The 11,732-nt window shown below is 43.4% G+C and overlaps 2 protein-coding genes across 2 annotated transcripts in view; one reads left to right on the top strand and one right to left on the bottom strand.

The window, feature by feature from the left end:
- The window catches only part of LOC112074566 (caspase-6), a 3,932-nt gene extending 134 nt beyond the window's left edge, over positions 1–3,798 (top strand). The window contains exons 2-5 of the mRNA XM_024141724.2: positions 5–29; positions 150–325; positions 613–763; positions 1,105–3,798. Coding sequence (XP_023997492.1) covers positions 5–29; positions 150–325; positions 613–763; positions 1,105–1,343 — 591 coding nt within the window. The 3' untranslated portion in view covers positions 1,344–3,798. The remainder of the gene's footprint in view (positions 1–4; positions 30–149; positions 326–612; positions 764–1,104) is intronic.
- A 174-nt stretch (positions 3,799–3,972) lies between these two features.
- Positions 3,973–11,732, bottom strand: part of LOC112074565 (calcium uniporter protein, mitochondrial) — a 33,410-nt gene continuing 25,650 nt past the window's right edge. Inside the window, 13 exon segments of the mRNA XM_070440582.1 lie at positions 3,973–4,264; positions 4,411–4,527; positions 5,295–5,318; positions 5,392–5,499; positions 5,501–5,578; positions 5,831–5,922; positions 5,925–5,993; positions 6,797–6,899; positions 8,517–8,575; positions 8,578–8,641; positions 8,643–8,689; positions 9,005–9,030; positions 9,032–9,075. Coding sequence (XP_070296683.1) covers positions 4,187–4,264; positions 4,411–4,527; positions 5,295–5,318; positions 5,392–5,499; positions 5,501–5,578; positions 5,831–5,922; positions 5,925–5,993; positions 6,797–6,899; positions 8,517–8,575; positions 8,578–8,641; positions 8,643–8,689; positions 9,005–9,030; positions 9,032–9,075 — 909 coding nt within the window. The 3' untranslated portion in view covers positions 3,973–4,186.

Consider the following 11,732-nt stretch of genomic DNA (forward strand, 5'->3'; position numbering starts at 1 on the left):
GGAGGAAGTTCTGGATAAAATCAGTGAGGGTAAGCAGCACCAAGTCATTCGATACCACCTCAAAAAATCCGCTTAACACAGATACTGTATCAGTCACAGTCAGTATTATACTTCAGAATAGTAAATTATACATGTCTGATACTCTATAGCGGCTGAGGCCAACCATGRTGATGCAGACTGCTTCGTGTGCGTCTTTCTGAGCCACGGAGAGAACGACCATGTCTATGCTTACGACGACAAGATCGCTATCCAGGACATCACTGCCCTGTTCAAAGGAGACAAGTGTAAGAGCCTGGTGGGCAAGCCCAAGATCTTCATACTACAGGTAAGCAGTCAGATGATGAGATGCCTTTGAATAGATCCATTTTAGATGAAACCTTTGACATTTAGTACTGTTGACTCATAGACCTATAGACCATATCTGATGTTTGGGGGCCGGTGAAGGCATATCTTCCTCAGACACAATACTATTATTTGTAATTCTATTTGTAAACATTTGATCCACATAACCAAAAAATATTTACTGCTAAATATATGTATTTTTCTATATAACACCTCCATCAAATTGACGTTTTGACTCTTTACGGTTTCTGATTTGATTGACACCGACAGGCGTGCCGTGGGGACAAGCATGACGATCCAGTGACCCCCATGGACGTGGTGGACAGCGAAGTGAAGACCAACGAGGTGGTGGTGGACGCTGGGGTGGTCTACACCCTCCCTGCTGGCGCGGACTTCATCATGTGTTACTCTGTGGCTGAAGGTGAGGAACACATGGCACAGCTGATAGTCCATTACAGAAAACAAGAAGAAATACTGTAAACCTAGTGGTCGTAAATGAGGATAGTGTGTTACAGTGATACATGGAGAATAAAGACAACTTCATTATCTTAATTCCTTATCAACACACTCACAGTTACTATTTTGTACCCAACTCCTTCTTACTGTGACTTGTATACAGTTATGCTGTTTATACAATATCCAAAATAACTGTTTCCCTGTGTAGTGTAATGGTGTTTGATCACTTGATTATCCTTTGCTTCTCACTTGGATTAATAGAATACAGATCTAACTGCCATACTCGTTCCCGGTCTCCCTGTGCAGGCTACTATTCCCACCGCGAGACGATCAACGGCTCCTGGTACATCCAGGACCTGTGTGGGGCCATGCGGAAGTTRGGGGATTCCCTGGAGTTCACYGAGCTCCTGACCCTGGTCAACAGGAAGGTGTCCATGAGGAGCGTCGGGAATTGTACCGACCAGACCGCCATCGGGAAGAAACAGGTCCCCTGCTTTGCTTCCATGCTCACCAGGAAGCTCTACTTCCGAGCCAAGAAGCAGTAAGGTTTCCATCCACCGGGCAGCTACTACGTCATTCCTGAATCCTGCTGTAGTTGTTTTGYATGMTRTTMGGGAGAAAGGTGGTCCTTGACTATAATGTCTGGTGGTTKTTTTTGTTAAACGTTTGTCTATATTATTTCGATGTTTGTCTTGAGGACCATGAAATACACTTTATCAAGCTGTGCATATTCCCTTTATTCTAATCTTCTATTCCTCATAGAACACCAAATGGAGATCATGTCATTTCTGACGATTGATGCTGTTCTATTTTAACATTCTGTGGTGGCAAAGCTGACCTAAAACAAAGCATTACTATACTGGTGAAACCTGCTTGGCTGCTCGGCGTCAGTCTTCCCTGTTGGTGTTGACAGAGGTCATGGAATGTACCTGCAGGGCAGGTAAAAGAGTGACATGAGATAGTAATTGAGCATTAACATTCAAATTACTTTATTCTCAGTCTGTTTCTGGATAGCTATTGTAAGAGGGGATTCTCAGTCAGTAAAGGATTTTGCATCACCAGTCCCTTTAGGCCCTTTCGAGAGAATACTGCTAATTCTTAGCATTGAGTAATGGTTCCCTGGGCTTGATTTGTTTACATCAACTATCTGTGTCAAATATACAAAGAAATGTGCACATTGTTTGAAGGAGGCCGTGGCTCTGGGCTAAATCCCTACCTTGCATCCAAAAGGTGTGGCTTGATCCTTATCTCTGCAAGTTTCTGCAACTGTCGTTGTCCACATAGGAAGAAAAGTGCCGATTGGGTGGCTCTGGGGTTGAATCCCTGGCTTGCAGCCAAGAGGATATGGGTTCAGTTCTTTATCTCTTGTGCTTTAGTCTACTGCACATTTACGCAAATGTCAAAATTAAGTGTTAGTATGTGAAGGATCTGTGGCTCTGGATCTCACCCAAATAGCACAGGGTTGTAGGTTTGAACCTACTCAGGACTCAAGCATGGTTGTGTGGACAACGGGCTCTGCTGCAGAGCGAGTTAAGGCCACTAGAAGTGGTTGCCACATCAAGATGGCTGGAGAATGGTGGCGTTGGTCCTAAGTATGCATTAAGCAGGGGATGTTAATCCTGGGGTCCCCTGCCATGTCCTGAACACTAACCAGCAGTGGTTATGGGAAAATTGAAAAAGTAAACACTTAGTATCTCTCTTGAAATACGGCATCTACTTTTTTGAGGGTTTTCTCCATAACACTGCTGGTTACAGGATGTGAACCCACAGTATTAACCCCCATCAGTCCTCCAACCACATCTGTGCCACCGATTGCTTCACACATATTCATATGATTGACATGGACATTGGGAACGCTACACTAAATCACAAGAGTAGAGGATTGAACCCACAACATCTTGGTTGCTGAGATTAACCCCAAATCCTTCCACCTTGAAGCGCTTCTCTTTGTATGTTAGACATCGACAGTTACAGAAACTGTCAATAAAGCACAAGATATATGGATTAAACCCACAACCTCCAACCTCTTAAGGCAGGACCAACCCTATACCCACTTCCCCATCTGGTCCTCTGTAGTCAACAGATGAAAGACAATGATGTGCCTCAATATGTTGCCTCCCCACTTCGACCTCTGAGCTTGCTGTGTCAAAAGGAATTTGTGTTTTCTGTTTGTACATGGATGTGTTAGCTTTACAACTCAAATGTAGTTTTCCATGTTTTGAAAGCGCAGGCTAAACGTGAACAAACAACTCCAATATGGAAAGTACTCAGGGAGTCAAGTTGCTAGTGTTTCAAAGACGTTCAGTAAACAAGTTTGGTCACATGACCTGCTGTACTACTACTGACTCAGAAAACCAAAGAATCATATACATTGTTTACTGCCACTATGGTAGTGCCTTTGTTTGGTATTCAAATCAATGGCCTTTTAAATAACAGCTTTTTACCACTATTCTTTTTTTATTAGGGTATTTGACAGCTGTTTTCATCCCCCTTGGTACTGTTAATCTTTTTAAATAGCTTTTATTAGCTCAGATAAGACAACTCAGGTACCAATCAACCGACCATCTCATGTTTAAAAAATAAAGAAATCATTGTTAGTCACTTGGAGATATTTACTAAAGCAATGACAATGCACAAGGTATTACTCATTTGTATGTGAACCTGAGTGCTGGACACCAATTCATGTTTCTATTTCTGAAGTGTACAAGAAATGAGGACCGTTTTAGTCTCCATGGGTGAATACAAGGAACCACTGCTTAGTAAGCGATTGTACTTTTCTTGTTCTGTGGTCCACCAGGGAAATTTGTCTCTGACCTTTTGGGAGATTGCGTTTGCGCTAATAGCATTTGCACTACTAATAATTGGAGAGGTGTGTGGGGCTCCTATAGAATTAGAATCTCTCATTTATAAAATGACAGTTGTAAAACTGTTGAAATATGTTTGGGGTTTTGATGATTGAAACAAGTCTGAATTGAGGTGCAATAAAATATTGAAATGTAATTTGTGTTCAGTCTCAGTTCTCTTAATCTTTAAACATTCAGAATGGATCATCTGATTATATACACGTCTTCACTATTCAGAACTTTGCTCTTCTATAGAAATGAAACTAGCTACTATTTTGAATTCCTGCAACAGCCAGGAATGCAGAGAAAATATGATTAGTATTCAGGAAGATGGTTTCTCATATGACATTTATTACTATACTTCTATTACCACAAATGACTTCCAACATTGTAAACGGTGTAAACCAAAACTCTAAAATGATCTGTGGGGTTAGTAAGAAAAAGTAATCGTTATCAAAATAAATGGGAAGAAATGCTGCTGCTCAGTAGTCTTTCAGTTTGACGTGGTGTGTGTGTGTGTGTGTGTGTGTGTGTGGTGTTGCTCTTCATGGCTGGCTCTGGATCTGTTCTACAGGGAGCTGAAGTTGGGTTGGATTCCTTAGACGTCTCAAATCTTCTTCCACCTAAAGATGACACACACACACACACACACACACACACACACACAATCAGCAGAAGCCCCTTATAGACTGAATACATCAGTGGAAAGTCCAATAAGCAGTGAGCAGAAATTCTGCAGTGCTTTGTATAAGTAAGTACAGCAACATACCGAAGCCAACTCCTCTCTCAGATCATTGTACTTCTGCACATTGAAGCGCTCCTTCTTGGCTCCCTTGTGGAAGTAATACAGGAACTGCCTGTCTTTGGCGTCTGGATAGACATAATCCTACAGAGCAAAACAACCATGATCCATCTGGTGCAGACTAACGTATGTGTATCACTTCTGCTCATAGTTATCTGGGTTTAAATTCTAACTTGAGATAACTGTGAGAACCTCTGTGTAAATCATGCACTGATGTCATTAGGAGATATGATCAGAATACAGGTGATGCACCTAGAAGCGTAACAGGAATGTTGGTGTGTATCAGCCTCCTTGTTGTGGCATGGATGTACACAGTTCGTACTGTACTTTTATAAGATAGAACTCACAAAATAATATGGACGCAGGACACAGATGCTGTGGGACCAACTGGAAGGTTCAGACCATGTCGTGTCATCAAGACCTAGGTGAAACTTCTTCAATACAGTGCATGCTATACACATTGCAGCCACAGGAGGGCAGACATACGCAGAGATTTCTCTGTTACATTAATTTGATCTACTATTGACATCAATGCAGAGGTTTGAGCTGCACACAGTTATCTGAAGTTAGAATTCAACCCTGATAATTACTGTCTTCATACTGTACAGCGTATATGGCAATGGAGGAGTAGGTCACATATGGGAACTTGACTACTCCAAGTTGTTGTAAGGAGACCAGGTGTGACTGAAATGAAAATGAAAGCCTCTTTTTCAAGTGCCTGTAGTGACAGTACTCTTTGTGTACACAAGGGAGAACACTGTCTTGACTACTTGTATTGAGACCGTGCTGGACATGGGTTCCTGCTAGTCCTGCTTGGTGAGGACATAGCAGGGCTAGGCTCTGTACTGTACCTGCTTGGTGAGGACATAGCAGGGCTAGGTCCTGTACTGTACCTGCTTGGTGAGGACATAGCGGGCTAGGCTCCTGTACTGTACCTGCTTGTGAGACATAGTAGGCGAAGACTCCGATGCTGGTGCAGTAGGTGGGAAGTAGTGACGGGCTCATGACGTCCCAGGAGTACACCCACCAGGTGAGCCAGGCCAAGGCCCCGCCCTGCCACAGACAGCACGGCCACACCTGTCCACAGAGTCCTGGAGGAGTGGAACTCGGCACTGCGCTCTAGCTGTGCCTTCACCTGTACAGGGAATCGTCGGGTGACAGAGGTTACTAGTGATAGCTAAAACAAACTCTCACACTCATGCAATCTTATCTTTGAGGAGTTTACCGCGACAGCTTTATGGTTGTCGACCAAAGGATAGGTAGTAGGAGTCACACAGAGATGAGAGAGATGAGACAAGAGACGCGAGAGAGAAGTAAAGAGAGGAGATGCTGACAGACAGAAGGAAAGAAACAAGAGAGAAACGAGTCAGACGTGCACCCTCCAGCACTGTTCCAGAGGTGAGAGGTCCTGTTTGAGTCCATCCAGTCTCTCCAGCAGCTGCCTCTCCTTCAGCAGGTGGTGGTCAGGCAGGTGGAGGCCGTGTGGAGCAGCTGCACCATGTGCTTCATGTCCTCCACGTCCACCACATGCTCACTGACACACAGGACGCCTCTGGACACACAACATGGGTGGAATTCATTACAACACAGTCACTCTGGAACTCATATATTACACTTTGGGAACTGCATCACTATTCCACCAATTCCACCCACCACACTGGAGGTTGATAATACGATGAGGAGGATGAGGAGGAGGAGGATCATGCTGATACTCAAGTGACTAATGATGTTTCTTTTTAGAATTACTGATAAAGATCCATTGATATTCTCATCACTCATCCTCTGTAGCTGTGATGACTGTGTCCTCTGTAGCTGTGTGACTGTGGTCCTCTGTAGCTTGTGACTGTGGTCCTCTTGTACATTTACATTTACATTTAGTCATTTAGCAGACGCTCTTATCCAGAGCGACTTACAAATTGGTGCATTCACCTTACGATATCAGTGGAACAACCACTTTACAATAGTGCATCTAACTCTTTTTAGGGGGGGGGGGGGGGGGGGGTTAGAAGGATTACTTTATCCTATCCTAGGTATTCCTTAAAGAGGTGGGGTTTCAGGTGTAGCTGTGTGACTGTATGTGACTGTGTGACTGTGGTCCTCTGTAGCTGTGTGACTATGGTCCTCTGTAGCTGTGTGACTGTGGTCCTCTGTAGCCAGTTGGTAGAGCATGTTGCCTGCTACGCAGGATAGTGGGTTCGATTCTCGGACCAACCATACTTAAAATGTAACACGCACGACTAAGTCGTTTCAGAATAAAAGCGGCTGCTAAATGGTATTTATTATATATTCATCATCATCATCAATTACTCTTAACTGTTTAAACTTCCTATGTTTTGGGAAAGAGTTGCTTTACCTCTTTCAGGGGAGTGGATGTTGTTATCAGCATCATTGATGAGGAGCTGGAAGTCTTTGTCCAGGAGATTGTCTATAGAGGTGCTGTTAGTACCCGCGCACATCTGTAGGAGACAGAGAGATAATAGATGATATCGTGTCTATAGAGGTGCTGTTACTTACCCGGCACCATCTGTAGAAGACAGGTAGGATAATAGATGGATATAGCTGTCTTATAGCAGGTGCTGGTTAGCATACCTGTGCACCATCTGTAGGAGACAGGAGGATAATAGATGGATATGTGTCTATAGAGGTGTTAGCTACCGTGCACCATCTGTAGGAGACAGGAGGATATAGATGGACTTAAGTGTCTATAGAGGTGCTGTTAGCTACAGTGCACCATCTGTAGGGAGACAGAGGATAATAGATGGATATAGTGTCTATAGAGGTGCTGTTAGCTACCAGTGCACCATCTGTAGGGGACAGGGGATAATAGATGGATATAGTGTCTATAGAAGGTGCTGTTAGCTACCAGTGCACCATCTGTAGGGACAGGAGGGATATATAGATGGATATAGTGTCTATAGAGGTGCTGTTAGCTACAGTCACCATCTGTAGGAGACGGAGGATAATAGATGGATATAGTGTCTATAGAGGTGGTCAGCTACCAGTGCACATCTGTAGGAGACAGGAGGATAATAGATGGATATAGTGTCTATAGAGGTGCTGTTAGCTACTCAGTGCACCATCTGTAGGAGACAGGGGAATAATAGATGGATATAGTGTCTATAGAGGTGCTGTTAGCTACCGCGCACCATCTGTAGGAGACAGGAGGATAATAGATGGATATAGTGTCTATAGAGGTGCTGTTAGCTACCAGTGCACCATCTGTAGGAGACAGGAGGATAATAGATGGATATAGTGTCTATAGAGGTGGTGTTAGCTACCAGTGCACCATCTGTAGGAGACAGGAGGATAATAGAATGGATATAGTGTCTATAGAGGTGCTGTTAGCTACCAGTGCACCATCTGTAGGAGACAGGAGGATCTAATAGATGGAATATAGTGTCTATAGAATGGTCTGTCAAGCTACCCAGTGCACCATCTGTAGGAGACAGGAGGATATTAGATGGAATATTAGTCTCTATAGAGGTGGTGTTAGCTACCAGTGCACCATCTGTAGGAGACAGGAGGGATAATAGATGGATATAGTGTCTATAGAGGTGCTGTTAGCTACCAGTGCACCATCTGTAGGAGACAGGAGCGATAATAGATGGATATAGTGTCTATAGAGGGTGCTGTCAGCTACCAGTGCACCCATCTGTAGGGACAGGAGGATAAATAGATGGATATAGTGTCTTATAGAGGTCTGTTACGCTACCGGCACCATCTGTAGAGACAGGAGGAATAATAGATGATATAGTGTCTATTAGAGGTTGGTGTTAGCTACCGCGCACCATCTGTAGGGACAGGGATGGAATGTACATGACAGACAGTGGCCCATATTCAATAAAGTATCTCAGAAGTAAGGCGTGCTGATCTAGGATCAGTTCTGCCCTGTCCATTAATCATATTCATTATTATCTAAAAGGCGGAACTGCTCCTGATCCTACTCTAAAATAGCTTTTGAATGCGGAAAATGATTTGCATTGTGTGTGTTACAACATGTGTGTGTGTGTGTGTGTACAAACATATTGTGTGTGTGTAGCAGTCGATGAATAAAACATTGTAGTGTGGCCTACCCTTGCGTGAGGCACAGAGGCAGAGGTGACTCCTGGGTCTTCTCTCTGCAGGTCGTGATGAGGTCTCCTACTTTCATTAACATGGGCCTGAGGAAGAACAGACAGCTCTCCTGCCTGGAAGGTAGTGGACACAGCCAGCACCGGACGTCCATGTTTATACTGCAACACCACATCTAGAACCGCAGAACAGGACAAAAACACGGGGTAAAATGGGACAGTTATGATCCGACCATGTCGTTTAAATAACATGCAGCTCATTCTCACGTTTAATAACTTGATCACTTAGCATCCAACAAAATATATGGATTTCTCTGCGTTTATTTCATAGTGATATGAACAGTCTACCCAAGTATTACAATTCTTAAAGCCATTCATCATAGGCTGCCACTTTAGAATAAGAAAACTGCACTGTGTGTAAAGTCAAGGCAGCCAGGAGTAATACATTCATTGTAGGAAAAGGTGACGACTTTGTAATGCCAGTATCGTACCACTAGAGGATGCTACAGTACTGAGAGACCACTTGGAGAGGACATCGCCACTGTGGCTGTCTGGGATGGATCTGTAAATGACGAGAGAGCACATTACAGAAGGGATTTATTTGACTTTTATTTTAAACAGGGAGTCCCATTCAGACCAAGGTCTCTTTCAGAAGGAACCATGCGTACACAATTTACAAAATACAAATACTGTACATTTAAGAAACACAAATAACATAAAATCAGCAAATAGGTCTCCAATCAACATTATGAACAGCCCGAGAGGCACCAGAACATACTGTTACAAGGAACTCTGCGGATTTTCCCATACATGGGCGGCAAAGCAACTAKAAACAGACTGTCTTAGTGGCTTATCAGCTCAATATCATCAGTATCAACAGAAGCCCTCCCTTGGCAAACGATCACGCTGCCAAAGACAGAAAGACAAACATTTGAAGTTCTACATGATAAAAATGAGAGTCAGAAAACGACCAGCTTCTATTCTACGTGACATCTTTGTTTTGCCAGGGCYTGTCTTGATTATCATTTTAAATGTAGCCAGTCATTGCAAWAGTCATTTTACTGAGATACTGTGTGATATAAACATTGAGATAWGGACATATTTCCAGAATCTAATTTCCAAGAAACTGTATCATCATTATATTACCGCAGCCTATCTTGCTACATCACCCCCCGTGAACCCCAGATATACCTTACAGCCYACAGATTTGTTCTGCTGACTACACRATGTCAACGTTTCTGCTGATGCAACATTTCTCRACTTGTATTCAATACCTTCTAGGCCTGGATGGAAGATGGAAAACCATTCCGTGTTAATATTCACAATCATATCCCTCCCACCATCCCTATCCAATTTCACTGAGGTAAAGGCTGGCTCTCACCAATCTCCACATGACATGAAGCCACAGAGACTTAGCCTGGCTAAACCAGACTGAATGCTGATGCTTGAATACCTGAAAGTAGACAGAAAATGGTGCTGAAAGCCTCCAGGTTTCCATATCAACATCCCCACTACAGATTGATCCCCTTCTAGTCCCGTGCTGAGTAATACAATGATTTGGAGTATTAGGTTTAATGGTTGGGAATACGTTGCTGGCACTGCACCTGGAAGTACTGAAAGGAGCTGGTAAGATAAGAACGTAGAGTAATAGCTGTGAAAATGTGTGTGTGTGTGTGTGTGTGTGTGTGTGTGTGTATATATATCATATGTATGTGTGTGTGTAAAGAGATTTTGAATAGTGCTACAATTATACCAACACAACTCCCAATAAGTATTGTGATGCCTTATGCATGCATTCTGCCACTATTAAACACATGCTCACACGCACAACCACAGTGGGTAAAGATACACGGTCGGGGTAAATGTGAGAAATAAATCAGGGTTTTAGGTCATAACTGTTGAATTAATGATGTGCTTGCTACAGAACATTACCCCCATCCACACCATTAAAATGGAAATGACTCCACCCGGTAAGAAGAGGACTTGGAGGGTTTGCCAACGATGCCTAGTGAACACTACAGCAGCTTCTGGCCAGCAACACCAAGTCAGGCCCCTTGTATTGGAAGACTATAAAGCGTGTGGCTGCAGTGAGTGACTTTAAAGTGATCAAATGCCAAAAGACTATTGAAAATATAAAGCATTCCTTTCTGATGGCATTAGAAGCCTACTGTGTGACATCGTGACTTTAAAGTGATCAAATGTCAATATCTACTCAACTAAATGTAGACTACTTTCTGACCCCAAGTAAAGGTCAGTATTAGGATACTTTCTGACCCCAAGTAAAGGTCAGTATTAGGAGCTTAAGAGTGAAACAAATAGATTTCTTCAAAATGGATTCCTTCTCCTGTAGAATAACAGTTGAATAGAAAAGGAGTCTGGGTGGTTGAATGAATCTGTGAGTCTCTGTCCKAGCGGCAGTGACATCCAGGGACCTGACAGCCACCTGACAGAGTGGGTGTGAGTGCGTATCTGACAGCCACTCCTCTTCGACCTTCCAGTCTGTAGCCTGGGCTGTCAGCCAATCAATATCAAGTTAAAGAAGCGGAGTGCTGGAGCCATCCGTACACGGCTATAGCTACAGGAGACACCACACAAAGGACAGGGGATACGGTCAGAGGGATGGGAGCAGTGGTGACCCGTCATTAGAGACCCACCTGTTTTGAGACACACAATTTAGCAAAAAAATAGTTTTTTGGGGTGGGCTTGCCTGTTCTGCATGTTATTTTGGCATTAATACATGTATCATATCAGTTTGCAAACAATGTGATCAAATGCCTCAAACTGTTGAGAAGCCGTTGTGGAGCTGCATTACTCAAGAAAACAAAAAAGAGACCATGTTTGTATGTAGTCTTTATTAATGCAGCTCCACAAAGGCTTCTCAACAGTTTTTACCCCCAAGCCATAAGACTTCTGAACAGGTAATCAAATGGCTACCTGGACTATTTGCATTGTGTGCCCCCCCCCAACCCCCTTCTACGCTGCTGCTACTCTCTGTTTATCATATATGCATAGTTACTCTAACTATACATTCATGTACATACTACCTCAATTGGCCCGACCATCCAGTTTCCCCGCACTTTGGCTAACCGGGCTATCTGCATTGTGTTCCGCCACCCACCACCCCCTCTTTACGCTACTGCTACTCTCTGTTCATCATATATGCATAGTCACTTTAACCATATATACATGTACATACTACCTCAATCAGCCTGACTAACC

This window comes from Salvelinus sp. IW2-2015, unplaced genomic scaffold (assembly GCF_002910315.2).
Source record: "Salvelinus sp. IW2-2015 unplaced genomic scaffold, ASM291031v2 Un_scaffold2685, whole genome shotgun sequence".
NCBI classification, from domain to species: Eukaryota; Metazoa; Chordata; class Actinopteri; order Salmoniformes; family Salmonidae; genus Salvelinus; species Salvelinus sp. IW2-2015.